The 16,366-nt window shown below is 51.1% G+C and overlaps 1 protein-coding gene and 1 non-coding gene across 3 annotated transcripts; one reads left to right on the forward strand and one right to left on the reverse strand.

Annotated features, from left to right (window-relative positions):
• Positions 1-4,947: 4,947 nt before the first annotated feature.
• LYPD3 (LY6/PLAUR domain containing 3) lies at positions 4,948-9,145 on the forward strand. 2 transcript variants are annotated; one of them, XM_044922148.1, is made up of 5 exons: positions 4,948-5,101; positions 5,724-5,852; positions 6,612-6,782; positions 7,101-7,262; positions 8,108-9,145. In XM_044922148.1, exons 1-5 carry the CDS (start codon positions 5,020-5,022, stop codon positions 8,593-8,595), a joined length of 1,032 nt encoding a protein of 343 aa, XP_044778083.1. In that variant the 5' UTR covers positions 4,948-5,019; the 3' UTR covers positions 8,596-9,145. The 2 variants fall into 2 exon arrangements, with proteins under 2 accessions (XP_044778083.1, XP_021536790.1); XM_021681115.2 differs by having other exon boundaries at positions 4,950-5,101; positions 5,721-5,852.
• A 1,782-nt stretch (positions 9,146-10,927) lies between these two features.
• Positions 10,928-11,037, reverse strand: LOC123323342. The gene has a single exon (XR_006539344.1). It is a non-coding gene; the product is annotated as a U6 spliceosomal RNA (small nuclear RNA).
• Positions 11,038-16,366: the final 5,329 nt, after the last annotated feature.

Genomic DNA, 16,366 nt, shown 5'->3' on the forward strand with positions numbered 1-16,366 from the left:
AAGACAGTTGCTGCTGTGTATTTCTGGCGCAGGCGTCCCGGGGCCCCTTAGCCCCTAGGCAGGACATCCGAGTTATAGGTATCTCTGAGAGTCAAGCGTCCCACAGCCCGCTCTCCTCGCTTTAGGAATGGAGGCTTCAACATTAAGGTCAAGGCTCAGAGAGGGAGGTGGGGAGGCATGCGTCCTTAATCTTTGGCAATTTTGTTTTTTTAGTTTGTGGGCACCCCCCCCCCCCCCCCCCCCCCCCCCCCCCGCTTCCACCCTTTTTGACTTGACTGGGCGGTTGGCAGTTTTTAAGAACTTCTAGGCTCCTGCCCTCCGGGCCTTGGCACATAATTATTCCCTCTGCCCTGTCCTTAAGCAGCTAGCTCCTCGTTCCTCAGCTCTTGGGGTGTCCCCTCCTCCAGGAAGCCCTTCCTGCTCCCCTGGATCAAGCACCCCACTTTGAGCTCCCTGTCCCATCCCTGAACACCCTAGGTCATCACTGGTAATGGATCTGTGTCCCATATGGACTGGGAGCCCCATGAGGTCAGAGCCAGTGGTGTCCTGGTTACTACCACATCCTCAGCACCACAGGGCACATTCATTCCATGAAAGTGGAAAAAATGCTTCCCTTTCACCTCCTGGTCTTTGTACATACTGTTCCTTTTGCTTAGGTACCTTTCCTCACTCCACCCTACTACTCATCATGTCGGTCATAGCTCAGATGTTTCCTTCACCAGGAAGCCTTCCCTGATTCTCCTGGCTGAGCAAGGTGCTTCTTCTGGACTTCCTGTGCCAGCCAGCCCTGATCCAGCCTGTGCCTCCCCCATCACAGCCTTGACGACTCTGGATCATCACTGTCGATGAGTGTGTCTTCTGTGCTGGATGGGAGCCCCAGGAGGTTGTTCGAGTTACTCTTCTGTCCTTGGCACACAGCAAAAGGCCTAAGTGCAAATTAGGTGCTGAAAGAACGTTTGCTGGCTGAATAAACTGATGAGAAAGAGCTGCTAAGGATCGAGGACAGCAGAGAACAAAGCAAAGAAAGGGCTCTTAATTCTTTCAGTCTTATTCAAGGTGTCCCCTCCTTTAGGAAGCTCTCCTTGATCCCTAGGCTGGATCAGGTGCCTATTCTGGGCTTCCACAGTCCCCTGGGATTGCTCACTACAGCCCTGACCACTCTAGGCCCTCACTGTGTAGAGACAGGTCTTCGCCCACTGGAAAGACCTCTCTGGAATGAGGCACTCAGTCTCTCTAGTTCCCATTTGCTCAGGGCCTGGGGGTCCTGTTTCAGGATTTCTTAAGGCTCCAGATGCGGTGCTCCTAAGTCTTGGGAATACAAACACCTCAATCCCCTGGCCCTTGGGGGACCGCTGTGTTCCTTGGCCTCCACCCCCGGGGGCCAGACATCTGGATTCTTGGATCAATTCATCCCCCAGCCCCTCTGCAAACAGTGCTCACGGAGGCCAGCCTCTCAGACATGTGATCAGTGTAGTTGGCAGGTCCCTGTGCCGAGAGCCCTTTCAGGTGTGATGCTCTGTGGTTGTCATCTGGAAATTCTTAATTTTCTTTTTGAATTTGGATTTTGTAAGTGCGGTCTGAAGGGATGTCAAGCATGCGCTAGAGGGGACTGGAGCCTTGGCTCACACACGGCTCCACCTCCTGCCACCTCCCGCGTCCCTGGGACAGGCTCTGTCTGCCTTTATCTCCCTGCCCCTGCCCCGTGACCACTGTCACCTCAAACTTCAGCATGGCCTGGGTACAACTGGGAAGAGAAGGGTCATGCACTCATGCCTCAAGGCATCTCGGGTGGGGCATGGCAGTGGGCAGCTGCCCACCGGAAGGGGAGCCCAGCCACCCAGTTGTTCTGGCTGTGGGACAAGGTCTGCAGATACCTGTGAGGGTCTGTGCTCTCAAGCGTCCAAGGTGTTTGCCTTTGGGAATATGACATTAAACACCAGGAGGAGTGGAGAAAGACGGCAGAAGAAAGGAAAAATGCATTTCTATTTTAATACCTTTAATGGCACTCTTCCCTGCCTTTTGAACCGGGTCCCCAATATTTACATTTTGCACCGAGCCCCACAAATTATGTAGCCGGCCCTGCCCCTAACCCCACCCCTTCCCTGACACATCCCAGATTGTATGTCCCAGAGGGAGTGGGTCTGAAGATAGGCTGGGAATGTCACCGGGCTCTGGACCTGCCTTGGCCCAGGGGACAGGAAACCATATGGATATGGCCCCAAGGTTGTCAGGAAACCATATGGATATGGCCCCAAGGTTGTCTGAGGCCCTGGCCTGACCTCGAGAGCTGGGGACTGCCTCCACACTGACCTCTCTGTTCGCATATCTGGGGAACCAGCTTCTAGAATCACTTTGCAATGACCTCTGGGAACAGGAGCAGTGAAGAATCACAGAGCAGGTGTAAGGAGAGGCCCCACATTCAACCTTCCCTCTGCTCACTGGGCCTGGGCCAGGTTGGGGTCAGCACCCAGGATCCAGGCAGGCCTGAGCAAGAGGAGACTCCCCACCCTGGGTACCACTCCCTCCCAAGATGCTAGTTCTTCTGGTCTGTCTAGTTGGGGTTCCTCCCTGAAACTCTCCCACGCAGCTGGGGCCTGCAGGGCCTCTGGTCCCAAACACACAATAGTTACAGTATTATTACCCTGCCTCGCTCCATCCCTCAGGAGATAGGTGTTTTCAGGTCCTTTTGGCAAAAGAGGCAGCTGAAGTTCAGAGAGGGAGTCCCAGTTGCTTGCAGTCACACAGCAAGAGGATGGCACAGGCAGGATTAAAATTTCAGTCTGTCCAATTTCAGAATTGATACTTTGATGCTCCTTTCTTTATTATAAAACAGATCTCTCAGAGGCTCAGAGAGGTGAAGACACTTCCTTGGGGTCACACAGCAAACCCTAAGCAGGGCTGGGATTTCAAGGCTGGAAGGCTGGAAGGCAAGGAGGCAGGGGCCCAGTGCTGGATGACTTCACAAGTAGTCATTCACTTTCTCTCTGTGAGCCTCAGCATGATGCCAAGTGACGTCACCTATATGACTGAGGTGCTAGTCATTATTGGGAATAGGGGTGCCCAACGGGGTCTGGGGAATAGATAATATCTTTATGGACACAGCCGCTATATTTCCCTGGTACAGAAACATCTTATCTATGAGCCGGGAAAAACAAAGGAAGGTTAGAGTTGTAGCTTATATAATGATATAATATAGCATAATAATATAAATGTTATTATATAATAAACATAATCTATATAAATACTATAATATAACACAGCATAACGTAACATAGGCAGTCAGTTATATGAGCCTGGATATGGGGGTGCTTAGTCATTTTGCGGTTCGCAGGATGTTCTTGTTTGTTTCAGAATTCAGACGCGGTCATGCAGTGGTCCTGAGTGTGTCCCCCTCTAGCACGTCACAGTGTGGCCCTGGCTGGGGTTGGTGTTCAGTGTTGGTGTTGGTGTGTAACAGAACCCCACGGCCTCACTGTGGGTGCCTGGCCAACTCCCTGATGTCAGGGGCTGCTTTTCTTCTTTACCTGGAAGACTGCCCAGCTCCCTCCCTGGTCTCCTGGCCTTCTCTCTCCTTCCAGAATCCTTTCCTTTTTTACACAGAGGCCACAGTGACAGTCTTTCTTTTTTTTCTCTTTCTCTCTTTTCTTTTTTAAGTATAATTTACATTTAGCGAAGTATATAAGTATACAGCTGTGTAATTCTTTTTTTTTTTTAAGATTTTATTTATTTATTTGTCAGAGAGAGAGAGAGCACAAGCAGGGGGAGTGGCAGGCAGAAGGAGAAGCAGGCTCCCCACTGAGCAAGGAGCCTAATGCGGGCCTCAATTCCAGGCCCCGGAGGTCATGACCTGAGCCGAAGGCAGATGCTTAACCCACTGAGCCACCCAGGCATCCCCAGCTGGGTAATTCTTTACAAATTTGTACACACATATAACTACTGCCTGGAGGAAGATAGTGGGGGCTCATCACCATCGCTCCTTTGGGACAATGGAATCCCTGTTCTGTTCTAGAACTTCATGTAAATGGAGTTACATGGTATGGTTTATTTGCGTAAGGCTTCTGAGCTCTACATAAATTTCGAGATTCATCCATGGGGCTGTAGACACCAGTAGTTGGCTTGTTTTCACTGCTGAGTGATATTTCCCATGGGGTGAATGACCCACTCATTCTTTTCCGTTCCCTTCTTGATGGATATTTGCATTCGTTCCCAGATTTTGATCCTATTAAAAAGCAAGTCTGATTGTATCCTCTTCCCCCACCTCTGGCTGATTTAGACCCTCTTAACGTTTATCCACCTTTCTCAGAATTCACTGAAATCTCTTCACGGGGCCTGTAATGTCCTGACCGGTCTAGCCCCTGCCTGGCTCTTGGGCGTCAGGGTCCACCTTCCTCCTCTTTGTCCTCTGAGCTCCCTCTGCTTTGTAATCGGCTCTGCTCCCCGTCTTTGAACCACAGCTTGAAGGACACCTTCCGGCAAGCTTCACTGACCAACCAGCCTCCACCCCTAGACTCCATACCTCCTTGGAGCTCCCTACACTTCTCCCTTCATTGTTCCTTGTATATAACAGTTTGTGTGATCACTTAATATCTGTCTCCCCCATCAGACAGTAAGCTCTGTGAGGACAGGCATTGGTTCTGTCTTGCCCTCCAACAGTCGCCCAAACCAAAGCTTGCCCCCCGTTAAGTACTCATGAAATATTTCCGGAGTGCTGAGTGTCGAGTAGACCCATTCTGAACCTCAGTACTTTCCCCTCTCCCCCCCCCCCCCCCCCGCCCCCAAACCCACAGACTTTCTCCTGGGGACTGTCAGGGAACCTTGCCTCCTGCCCTTTCCCTCCTCAGCAGCTGTGGGTGACACACCCAGGGGTGGGTGCCCCGCCCCACGGCGGACGCTGATTTGGCCTGGTTGGGCAAGGCCAGGGTTGCCTGGGGGGAGGTTACTCATCCTGGGCTCAGGTAAGAGGGCCCAGGTTGGGAGGCGGCACACTCAGGGGGGACGCCGAGGGAGCAGGACGGAGCCATGGACCCTGCCAGGAAAGTAGGCGCCCAGGCAGTGATCCGGACGACAGGGCAGCTGTTGCTTCTGCTCCTTCTTGGAGGAGGTGGGTCTGTGGCCAGAAGGGGATGGAGGGGGTACAGTAGGGGCTCTAGAAAGGAGCTGTCTCCTACAGGGGGAGCTGTGGGGAGGATCTCCCATCCTGAGCAGAGGGGGCTGTGGGAAAGATCATCTGCTCTGGTCGAGGGGGCTGTGGGAGAGATCCCCCACTTTGGGCAGAGGGGGCTGTGGGGGATGAGTCCTGCCCTGGGGGACCGTGGGACAAGTTCTTCCATCCTGAGTAGATGGGGGCTGTGGGAAGGATCCCCTGCCCTGGTCAGAAGGGGCAGTGGGAAGGGATTCCTCACTGAGCTGCCTGGACTGTGGGAAGAGTTCTGCCATCATGAATGGAGGACTGTGAAAAGGTGTCCCTCCCATCCAGAGCCTGGATCCCCCATCTTGAGCGTAAGGGACTGTGGGAAGGATGCTCCCACTGCAGACATAGGGGGCTTGAAGAAGAGGGGCACCAGCTTTGTGGGGAGGTTTTCCTTACTCCTGTCCTGGAAAACAGTGGGCAACAGCATTGTCCCGACCCGGGGACAGAGGGCATGGGAAAGACCATTTCTCCTTTCCGGGAGGAGGCTTCAGTACGGATCCCTTAGTTCTACTCGGCCCTGCATCCCCAGGAGCGCAGGCCCTGGAGTGCTACAGCTGCGTGCAGAAAGCGGATGACGGATGCTCTCCGCAGAAGACCAAGACGGTGAAGTGCGCGCCGGGCGTGGACGTCTGCACAGAGGCCGTGGGGGCGGTGGAGACCAGTGAGTGGGGCCCTCTGGTCCATTCCTACCCCTACACGCTCCCCCAGCCAGGCCCTGCCTCCTTTTGTCCGCCCCTTCTGAATGGGCCCACATCCATTCCGCGCCCTCCAAGCGTCCCTTTCAGCCTGGCTGGAAGCCCTTCAACACAACCACGCCGTTAGGGCGCGGGACTGAGGGGTGAGTGGGGTGAACTGGGAGAGCCCGGATTTGGGACCCGGTCCCCTTCGAGGGCACACCCTATCCATTTCCGCCCCGCCCCTGAGACCTCCCTACTCACCCTGTCCCTGCCAGAATCCTCTATCCAGGTAGGCCCGTGATCATGCAGACCCCTCTCGAGGTCTCCTGCTAGGTTCCCTAGACTGAGGCTCCGCCCCGCGGGCTCACCCCCGGGGGGAATGCCGCCCCTATCTAAGGCTACAGCTCCTGGGAGTCCCCACCTGTCTCTGCTCCTGTGCCCTTTCTGTCAGTCTCCCAGTTCCTTCTTAGGATGCTTTCTGCGGTTCCGTCCCTCTGTCGCCCGGCCCCGTCCTACTCCACTCTTGGCCCTCCCCCCTCGGTTGTGTCCCGAGTCTGTCAACCTGTCTGTTCCCTCGGACTCAGCTCTTTGAGGTTCTGCCCCTCCGTCTGTCGTTCGATCGGCTTTCTGAGGCCCCTGCCCTTAGACCCTGGCCCGGCTGTCTTCTGGGGGGGGAAGGGGGGTCCACTAGAGGCCCTGCCCCGAGGCCCCGCCCCTGACTCCGCCCCCTCCCCTCTCCGCAGTCCACGGGCAGTTCTCGGTGGCAGTGCGGGGCTGCGGTTCGGGACTCCCGGGCAAGAATGACCGCGGCCTGGACCTTCACGGGCTTCTGGCCTTCATTCAGCTGCAGCAGTGCTCCCAGGACCGCTGCAACACCAAACTCAACCTCACGTCGCGAGCGCTCAACCCCTCAGGTCGGTGGGGGCGGGGCCCTAGGCTCGGGGGCGGAGCCACACCGCCGCTGAGCCACTAAGGTGATCCCAACCCGGGGGCGGGAGAACGCGGCACGGGCTGGGGGCGGGGCCACGCGACGGCAGGCGGGGCTTCATCGCGGGAGGCCCCGTGGGGTGGGACGCTAGGGGCGGGGCTATGGGGAGGGAGCGAGGCCACTGGGTGGGGGCGGGCCACACCCTGGGCGGGGCTAGGGGGACTGAGCCCGGAGTCCGTCGGGGGGCGGAGACGTGCTTCCGGAACCTTCTGGACCCCTTCCCTCCAACCCGCTGCCCTCGCAGGCAACGAGAGTGCGTACCCGCCCAACGGTGCCGAGTGCTACAGCTGCGTGGGGCTGAGCCGCAAGGCGTGCCAGGGCACGGCGCCGCCCGTCGTGAGCTGCTACAACGCCAGCGACCGCGTCTACAAGGGCTGCTTCGACGGTAACGTCACCCTGACGGCAGGTGAGCGAGTCGGGAGCTCGGGGTCCACGGGAGTTGTGGTAGCCTCTCTGAGGCCTCATGGGTGGTGGGTAGCCCTTTACCCGAAGAGTTCCCCCACCTCCAACACGTTCTGGAAACTGTAGGCCTAAGTTCTTGTCTGATGCTAAAGCGTCAGGAGAGATGCAGCTCTATCCCCAACGTAGCACGGGGCTGCGGATGCTTTTGCCCTAGAGGGTTTTTTGGGGAAATACATTTCCGTAGAGGCGTGCCAGGTGCAGAATGGCACGATGTGTTATGGGAAATGGAAGCCTCCAAGCTTCTAGATTGCAGGGACTCTAGTTCCGACTTCTTAAAACTCAAGGGGTTCGCCCCCGCCCCAACCACTTAGGAGAGAGGTAGTTCATCCTGCTGGCCTCTCTCTGCCTCGGGGAGCCCTGGGGGATGTTTTTCAGACGCCTCTTCTGCCTGGGAGATGTAGTTCTGAACTCTTAAGCCAAAATTTTGGCAGGGGTGGGGGTGGAAGGGAGAGAGATGGGGGAAAAAATGAGGAGAGGGCTGTAGGGAAAGTTTGTTGGGCTCTTTGGTCTTGTGAGAGGTGTATCCCTGTCCAAACTTCCCCAACTTTTCTCCCAAGGCATTGTGGGACTTGTAGTTCATCCTGCACACTTTTCCTCTCAAAAGTGGGAAATGTGGTTCACCATGTGCCAGAGACAGTAGGACAGAGTTTCTCAAAGAGGGGCCTGAATTGAGACTTTGGATTAATGGATGCCGAGCCCTTCTGCCCCCCGTTTTGGGCGTTCTTGCCCTTGTCTTGCCCCTATCTGCAACCCTCCCCCCACCGACCTACCTGTGTCTCCCTCCTGCAGCGAATGTGACTGTATCCTTGCCTGTTCGGGGCTGTGTCCAGGACGAGTTCTGCACCCGGGATGCGGTGACAGGCCCAGGGTTCACACTCAGTGGCTCCTGCTGCCAGGGGTCCCGCTGTAACTCGGACCTCCACAACAAGACCTTTTTCTCCCCTCGAATCCCACCCCTTGTCCTGTTGCCCGCTCGTAAGCCCACCACTCTGGCCCCAACCACCTCTCTCACTTCTTCCACCCCAGCCCCAACCACTCCTGTCTCTACCACCAAACCCGCCTCAGCGCCAACCAGCCAGACTTCTCCACAGGAAGTACATCCGGAGACCTCGTGGAAAGAGGAATCTAGCTTGGCCGCAGGTGCTGCTGGCCACCAGGACCGTAGTAATATGGGGCAGTACTCTACAAAAGACGTGGCCTATGGTAAAGGCTCTGCAACTTTCTCCATTGGGTTGGCGTCACTTCTGTTGGCTGTGACTGCTGGCAACTTACTATGAGTTTTCCCATCTAGAAACCTCCGTCTTGCCCTATTCCCTGGCCCTGGGCACCCTCTCTTCCCGTTACTTCCCTTTCCCTGACTGGACTGGGCTGGCCCAGCGTCTGTTCTTCCAATCTCCCCCACCCTCCCCAGCTTCTGCTGCACTGGTTTGCGGCCTTGGGAAATAAAGTTACCATTGTATATATCCTGCCAGGGTGTTGCAGCTTTTCGAAGGCAGCAAATGCATCTCCCTCATCTTTGTCTCTCCCTCCTCTCCTCTTGGTGCCTGGGACCGAGAAAAGTCAGGGCTGTCATAGGGAAAATGGGAGAAACAATGCTAAGCTTCCTGTTCGCCTTCTTATAGCCAATCTGGAAGATGGGGGGTGGAGCGGGCTAATCATGCCCTCCTCTGCTGGCTGCTGCCCCTGCCCCCCATCTCTGTGGCAATTTTTTTGGCATCCAACTTCCTTACTAGACTGTGAGCTCCTCAAGGGCAGGGACCGTGCCTTATGCTCCTGTGTGGTCAGCTTCTGGCACAGAAAGGTCTCAATAAAAGTTTAATTCCTTTGTATAGTGTTTTGAAGGATTCATTTCTTACACTGACTTCTTAGTGTAACCTCTTAGCTGAGCTAGGGCAGGAATGCCAAGACCTTTAACAGAGAAGCTGAGATCTAGAACCATAGCCCTGGGGGAAGTTGGGCTTTGAACTCCTTTCATCTCCTGGGGTTTAGCCAGCTTGTGGGGCAGTCCCACTGACGAGGGGGATGCCCTGTGAAACCATTAAGCGGTGATGAGGGTGAATGGGGTTTTAGCAACGTTTGGGAGCAGAGGGGAGCTTTGTTTAATGGGTCGTACACCCTCCCCAGGCCCCGCCCACCTTGTCTTCTGTTTGGCTTCTTAAGAATCGTTCTGTGGGGGCGCCTGGGTGGCTCAGTTGGTTAAGCGACTGTCTTCGGCTCAGGTCATGATCCTGGAGTCCAGGGATCGAGTCCCGCATCAGGTTCCCTGCTCAGCGAGGAGCCTGCTTCTCCCTCTGACCCTCCCCCATCTCATGCTCTCTCTATCTCATTCTCTCTCTCTCAAATAAATAAATAAAATCTTTTCGTTCTGTGGGCTTAGCCACTGCGTCCCACTTGTCCAGAGGTCTCAAGGGTGCTGCTGTCAATCTCTGCTTCATGTTGGGGACTTGGGGCCTGAGCTCCACCTCCATCTCCTCCAATCAGATGAAGGCGTAGAGGCCCCTGGGAGGGAACGCCTGGTTTGGGACTGAGGCCCCTGCCGACTTTGGGACTGCTTGGTGGAAGGGCGACCAGGTGTGGGCAAGAGCAAGATAATAATAGTAATATTTCCAATATCACTATTAATGAGAAAGAGTATGACAACACAATAGTAAATGATGATTATAGGAACAAAATAGGAAATTAGTAAGAGCATGAACAACAGTAATAGTAACTATAGTTAAGGAATGTTAATCACTTTTAAAAGTCTTACCACACAGCCAGGCCTGTACCAAGGGTGTTTGCACCTGGAGTCTCATTTAATTTTCCATATACATTCTCAGATGGGATGATTGGGGAAACTGAGGCTCCGAACGGTAAAGTAATTTACCTACAGCAAGTAATCCGTGTTATCAGGTACTGTTTTGTGTGCTGTACTTGGATAAACATACTTAACTTATACAACCATCCTATGAGATAAGTATTAATCATCTGCATTTTATAAGATGAAGAAACCAGACCCAGAGAGATTGAGAAACTTGCTCCAGGTCACCCAGCTAATAAGCACTGGAACCCAGATTTGAACCCAAGCAGACCAGCTTTACAGAGCGTGCCCAAGATGGCTGTAACTTTTCCTTCAGCTTGACTAAACTTGAGATAGGCTTCTCTCTGCTTTTATTTTATTTATTTATTTTTTTTAGATTTTTTTTTTTAATTCGACAGAGAGAGACACAGCGAGAGAGGGAACACAAGCAGGGGGAGGGGGAGAGGGAGAAGCAGGCTTCCCGCCGAGCAGGGAGCCCGATGCGGGGCTCGATCCCAGGACTCCGGGATCATGACCTGAGCCGAAGGGCAGGAATGCCAAGACCTTTAACTTTATCTATCTATCTATCTGTCTATCTATCTATCTATTTTTCACATATATTAAAAATATGGGGGGTGCCTGGGTGGCTCAGTCGTTAAGCGTCTGCCTTCTGCTCAGGTCATGATCCGAGGGTTCTGGGATCGAGCCCCGCATCGGGCTCCTGCTCAGCAGGAAGCCTACTTCTCCCTCTCTCACTCCCCCTGCTTGTGTTCCCTCTCTCGCTGTCTCTCTCTCTGTGTCAGATAAATAAATAAAGTCTTAAAAAAAAAAAATATATGGAACGCTTCATGAATTTGCATGTGATCCTTGTGAAGGAGGGGCCATGCTAATCTTTTCTGTATGGTTCCAATTTAAGTATATGTGCTGCTGAAGTGAGCACTTACCTATAAATTTTACCTATAAATTTTAGATCAGCATTGCCCAACAGAAATATATTGCAAGACATATTTAAATTACATATGTAATTTGAAATTTTCTAGTATCCACATTAAAATAGTAAAAAAAGGTGTGGTTAATTTTAATAGTATATTTTAACCTCATATATACAAACATCACTTAAATAAGTTATCCATATAAAACCATTATTGATGAGATATCTTATGGGGATTTTGTACCCAGTCTCTGGGATCCCTTGTGTATTTATGCTTACATCACATTTCAACTCGCGCAAGCTATGTGTCAAGTACTCAACATCTAAAGCTTTAGAACTTTGCATAAATAGAAATATACAGCATATCCTCATTTGTGTAAGGCTTCTTTCATTCCACAGAATGTGGAAATCATGGTTTGTTTTTTTTATTCTTTTATTGATGGATACCTGTGCTGTTTCCAGTTTGGGGCTATTATGGATAAAGCCCGCTATGAATATTCTTGTACACTTACTTTTATGGACGTAAGCTTTCGTTGTTCATGTGTAAATTCTCCACAGTCGAATTGCTGTGTCAGAGGATTGGCATGTGTTCAGCTTAGAAAGAAACTACCAGACCCTCTTCAAAACCGGTTGTACTGTTAAAAACAGTCCTGCTAATGAATACGAGTTCCTGTAACTCCACATTCTCATCAACGTACGGTGTCGTTCGGAGTTCTTCTAAAAGTTATCCCATCTGTAGATGTGATGTAGTATCTCATGGTGGTTTTCGGGTGCATCTCCCTGAAGACTAATCATGTTGAGTCGTTCCTCACTTGTTTGATGTCCGAGGGGGTAACAGGAGTCACTTTGTGGGGAGCTGAGAAGGCATGACATCAGAGCACAGGCAAGGGAATGGACTTGACTGTGTAGGCTGACTTCTAGAATTAAGGGCCCACTGGAGGTTATGAGTCATGAATTTAAAGTAAGACTTTCCAGCAGGGTTGTGTGATTTTTCTCCAGCTTTGGTCACTTACATGGGTACAAGCATTGAGCAGGTGGAAAGGGGGACATTGCCAGATTGCCTTGTCAATAGGACAAAGCTGGGGGCTCGAGCGTGCATGCAAAAGAGAGACTATCGTGATTCAGAATGGATTTAAGGTCGGAAAGGAGGGAATGTGGGACCTGAGGGATATGACAGAGGCGTCATTCATTCATTTATTCACTTCATACATTTTTTAAAATTAAGTAGGCTCTACGCCCAACTTGGGGCTCGAACTCATGACCTTGAGATCAAGAGTCTCACGTTCCTCCAGCTGACCCAGCCAGGCACTCCAGATTTCGTACATTTTTTAAAAAAGATTTATTTATCTGAGAGAGAGAGAGAGAGAGAGAGAGAATGCATGCACGCAGGCGGGGGAGGGGCAGAGGGAGGCAAGCAGACTCGCCCCTTCATACGTTTTTATTTAACATGTACCATGGGTCAAGCATCTTGCTGAGTGGTGGGGATACAGCTGTGAACATGAAATCATGGTTTGGGCCCCGGTAAAGACGCACCCTGGCTGAGTTGCTAAGAGCTTAGATCTGGATCCACAATGCTAGCCTTCAAATCTTGATCCCGTGGCTACCATCAGTATAAAGTGGGCAAGTTATTCAAGTCCCTGTGCCTCAGTTTCTTCATCTTTAAAACAGAGGTGACCTACAAAGTAAGAAAATAGTCGAAGAATGATGGGAGTCTGTCAAAGGACACATCTGAAAGGGGCTGTCTATGACCAAATCTGGGGCAAGTTGAGCACCAAATTAAATGATAGTAAAGGATTCTAACCCATTGAATAAACAGGAATCCATGACTACATAGTGATATTACGGGTGTGAGTAAGTCAGGGCGCCTGGGTGGTTCTGTTGGTTAAGCGTCGGACTCTTGATTTCGGCTCAAGTCATGATCTCAGGGTCGTGAGATCGAGCCCCATGTCAGGATCCATGCTCAGCGCAGAGTCTGCTTGTCCCTCTTCCTCTGCTATCCACCCCCTGCCCCTGCTCTCTCTTTCTCTCAAAATAAATAAATAAAATATTTTTTTTAAAGGGTGTAAGTCAATAAATAAATAAGTGAAAGCTCTTTCTTACAGTCACAAGTCAACAAGTGAATGTAGAGGGAGTGATGGAATCAGAACATCACCATTTAGGAACCTTCATAAGAATAACTGATTGAGGCAGGAGCCAGTAATAGATGCTATATTTTGATTTAAAATAAGAAATACATATTTGGTCTTTGGCCTGGTTTCTGGCACAGAGTTCCTAACACCTATGGAATTTCCTGAATGATAAGAACAATAAAAGTGTCTTCATATTCATAACAAACCCCTTTCCGTCACACCTGAGTTTATGTTAATGAGGCAACTTTTGGAAAGCGCGGAAGGGTGGGGGCTGGTTGCCTGGGGAACCAGTCAGGTGATTAGATTCATTCCCACCCCATCTGAGCTCCTGGGAGGGGAGAGGGGCTAGGGATGGAATAATCAGTCCCCAGTAGCCAGTGACTTAATCAGTCTTGCCTATGCAGTATGTCCTGCATAAAACCCCCCAAGGATGGGGTTTGGAAAGCTTCTGAGTCGGTGATCTCCTGGAGATGTGGGGGGAGTGGTGCGCTCAGAGAGCATGGAGGCTCCCCCATACCTCGCCCTATGTGTCTTTTCCATCTGGCTGTTCTGAGTTACATCTTTTTATAATAAACCGGTGATGTAGTAAGTAAAATGTTTCTCTGAGTCCTGTGAGCTTCTCCCCATGAGATACTTAATTTCATAGGAAGGAATATTGACATAAAAAGACACCCCCCCACACACACACCGCCCGGGGAGGCGCCTGGCTAGCTCAGTCCCAGGAGCTATGACTCTTGATTCAGGGTCGTGAGTTCAAGCCCCACGTGGGACATAGAGATTACTTAAAAATAAAATCCTTAAAAAAGAAAGGAAGGAAGGAAGGAAAGAAAAGAAAGAAAGACCCTGGAAGCACCACTTTAACCGAGTGATCAAAGTTAACATCACTCGTAACGGACAGACACACATCTTGGGCCTCCTGATACAATGTCCCAAGAAACGACACAGCATCGCTTTCCATGGTACTGGGCAAAACATCCTGAACCTAACCGTGTGGGGACATCAGACGCGCCCAAACTGAGGGACCTTCTACTAAGCAAATCACCTCTGCTCCTCAGAAATATCCATGTCATGAAACAAAGGATGACAGAGACCGTGTTCCAGATGAAAGGGGAATAAGGAGCCCTGACCACAGACTGCAGTGCATGAGCCAGAATTTTCTTTTGCTACAAGAGACATGATTTAAGTAACTGGGGAAAAAAAAAATCTCAAGAAAGCCCACAAATTAGGTAATTGAAGTCCAATGTTAATTGCCTGATTTAGATAAAAATATCTGCTTATAGAAGAGAAAGTCAATGTCAAACAAAGAAATGTCAAACATTTAAAAAATAAAAAAATTAAGAGGCAACAATATTACTGTCCTAAAGTAAATAATAATAAGCATCTGCCTCAGAGGGTTGTGGAGATTAAAATGAGTTAATACATGGAATGGTTAGGATGGTACCGGGCATCTAGAAGGTGCTCACTACGTGTTACTGTTTCTTCTGTCTTTATGTCTCTGGCACTTGACAGAGAAGAGATGTTTGCCAGGTAAATGCTTGCTCAGCTTCTTAAGGCCTCCATTGTTTCTAGGTGCCAGGCACTGAGGTAAGCACGTGTTTACAGGCACCCCGGAATGCCCAGAGCAGTCTCGTAGAATAGAACGAGCATTTACTTTTCCAACTTTTATTATTTAAAAAAAAAAAAAATCTCATGCAGACGCGTTGGAAAGATCACGCAATGCACATTCATTTGCTCTGCCCTTCGATTCAATAACTTGCAACGCTTTTTCAGGCCCACTTCACAACGCTCCATTTTACAGCTGCAAACACTGAGGTACAAACAAGATTACGTCACTTCCTCAAGGTTTCCCAGAGCTGGGGTTTGGACCCAGGGAGTCTGACCCCAGAGGGTGCCCCCAAAACACCTAGTTGCCCTATTGGACAGTGGGGGCCGCACCTGGGGAGGCCCTGCCCTCACCTTCTGCAGCTCACTATGTAGTCTGGTACTTTTCAATATGGTAGCCACTAGCCACGGGTAGTGTATACGTTTGAGTCTAAGTTCGTTAACATGAAATAACATTTAAAATTCAGTTCCTCAGTCCCCTTTCAAGCACTCAAATAGCCACACGGAGCCGCTTGGTGGACGGTGCGGATATCAAAATTTCTCTTATCACCGCACTGGACTCAAGGGAGTGAGAGAAAAGACCTACGATTTCAGTCCACGTGGCGGCCACGAAAGCAGCGAGCACTGGGGCCCGGCTAGAGAACACAGCGACAGACTGGGGAGAAGTTTAGCCAGCCGGACATTTCCTCCCCTCCCTCTGTAATCTTTTTAAACCTCTCCTCTGTTCCTCCTCTTTAAGCCTGTTCCTTATCTTCATCTCCACCCTGCCTCTGATCTGTCATTACCACGGATTTAGTCCTGAGTGTCCTGTAATCAATCGTATTTGCTTCCACAGTTGTCCGACGAGCTTTGCAGTGGGGCTGAGCCAGAATTGCTTGGAGGCTGGAATCGGTGTCTCTCCTGGGCTTGCTTTAGATTAAGTAAATCCATTCCCGGGAAGTGGCTGGATGAGGAGCTCGAGGTGGGACAGACCCCTGTTCGTGCTCCTATGTTTATGACCTGTGTGGATCTGGGCATTGACTTCGCTTCTGTGAGCCACCATGGCTAATTTGTAAAAATGGGTGTAATCCCGTGTGCTTCCCCGGGGGAGCGTGAGAATGATGAAGATGAGGTCTGTAAACAGCCCTCGCTGGGAAGAGTGTTTAGTTATTGGTAGCTGCTGTTATTGGCAGACATTTTGTTTGCTTTCTGTTTTCTCCCACTTGTCTGTCTTCGAGGCAATACGTACCTTGCTGGATGCAGAATGCCAAGTACCAAACAAGATCTGCGGTTTCGACCCAGTGGATTAGAGATCTACAAGGTGAGGGGCACCTGGGTGGCTCAGTCGGTTAAGTGTCTGCCTTCGGCTCAGGTCATGATCCCGGGGTCCTGGGATCGAGCCCCGCGTCGGGCTCCTTGCTCAGTGGAGAGCCTGCTTCTCTCTTTCCCTCTGTTGCTCCCCCTGCTTGTGTGCTTGCTCTCTCTCTCTCTCTCTCTGCCAAATAAATAAAAAATCTTAAAAAAAAAAATATCTACAAGGTGAGAGTGTACAGGTCCATCAGGTGTCATGACCATGGACTGAAACCCAGCTGGGGTTTGTGGGCCAACGGGCTTTTTTTCCTGACTTA

This window comes from Neomonachus schauinslandi, chromosome 16 (assembly GCF_002201575.2).
Source record: "Neomonachus schauinslandi chromosome 16, ASM220157v2, whole genome shotgun sequence".
Taxonomy (NCBI): Eukaryota; Metazoa; Chordata; class Mammalia; order Carnivora; family Phocidae; genus Neomonachus; species Neomonachus schauinslandi.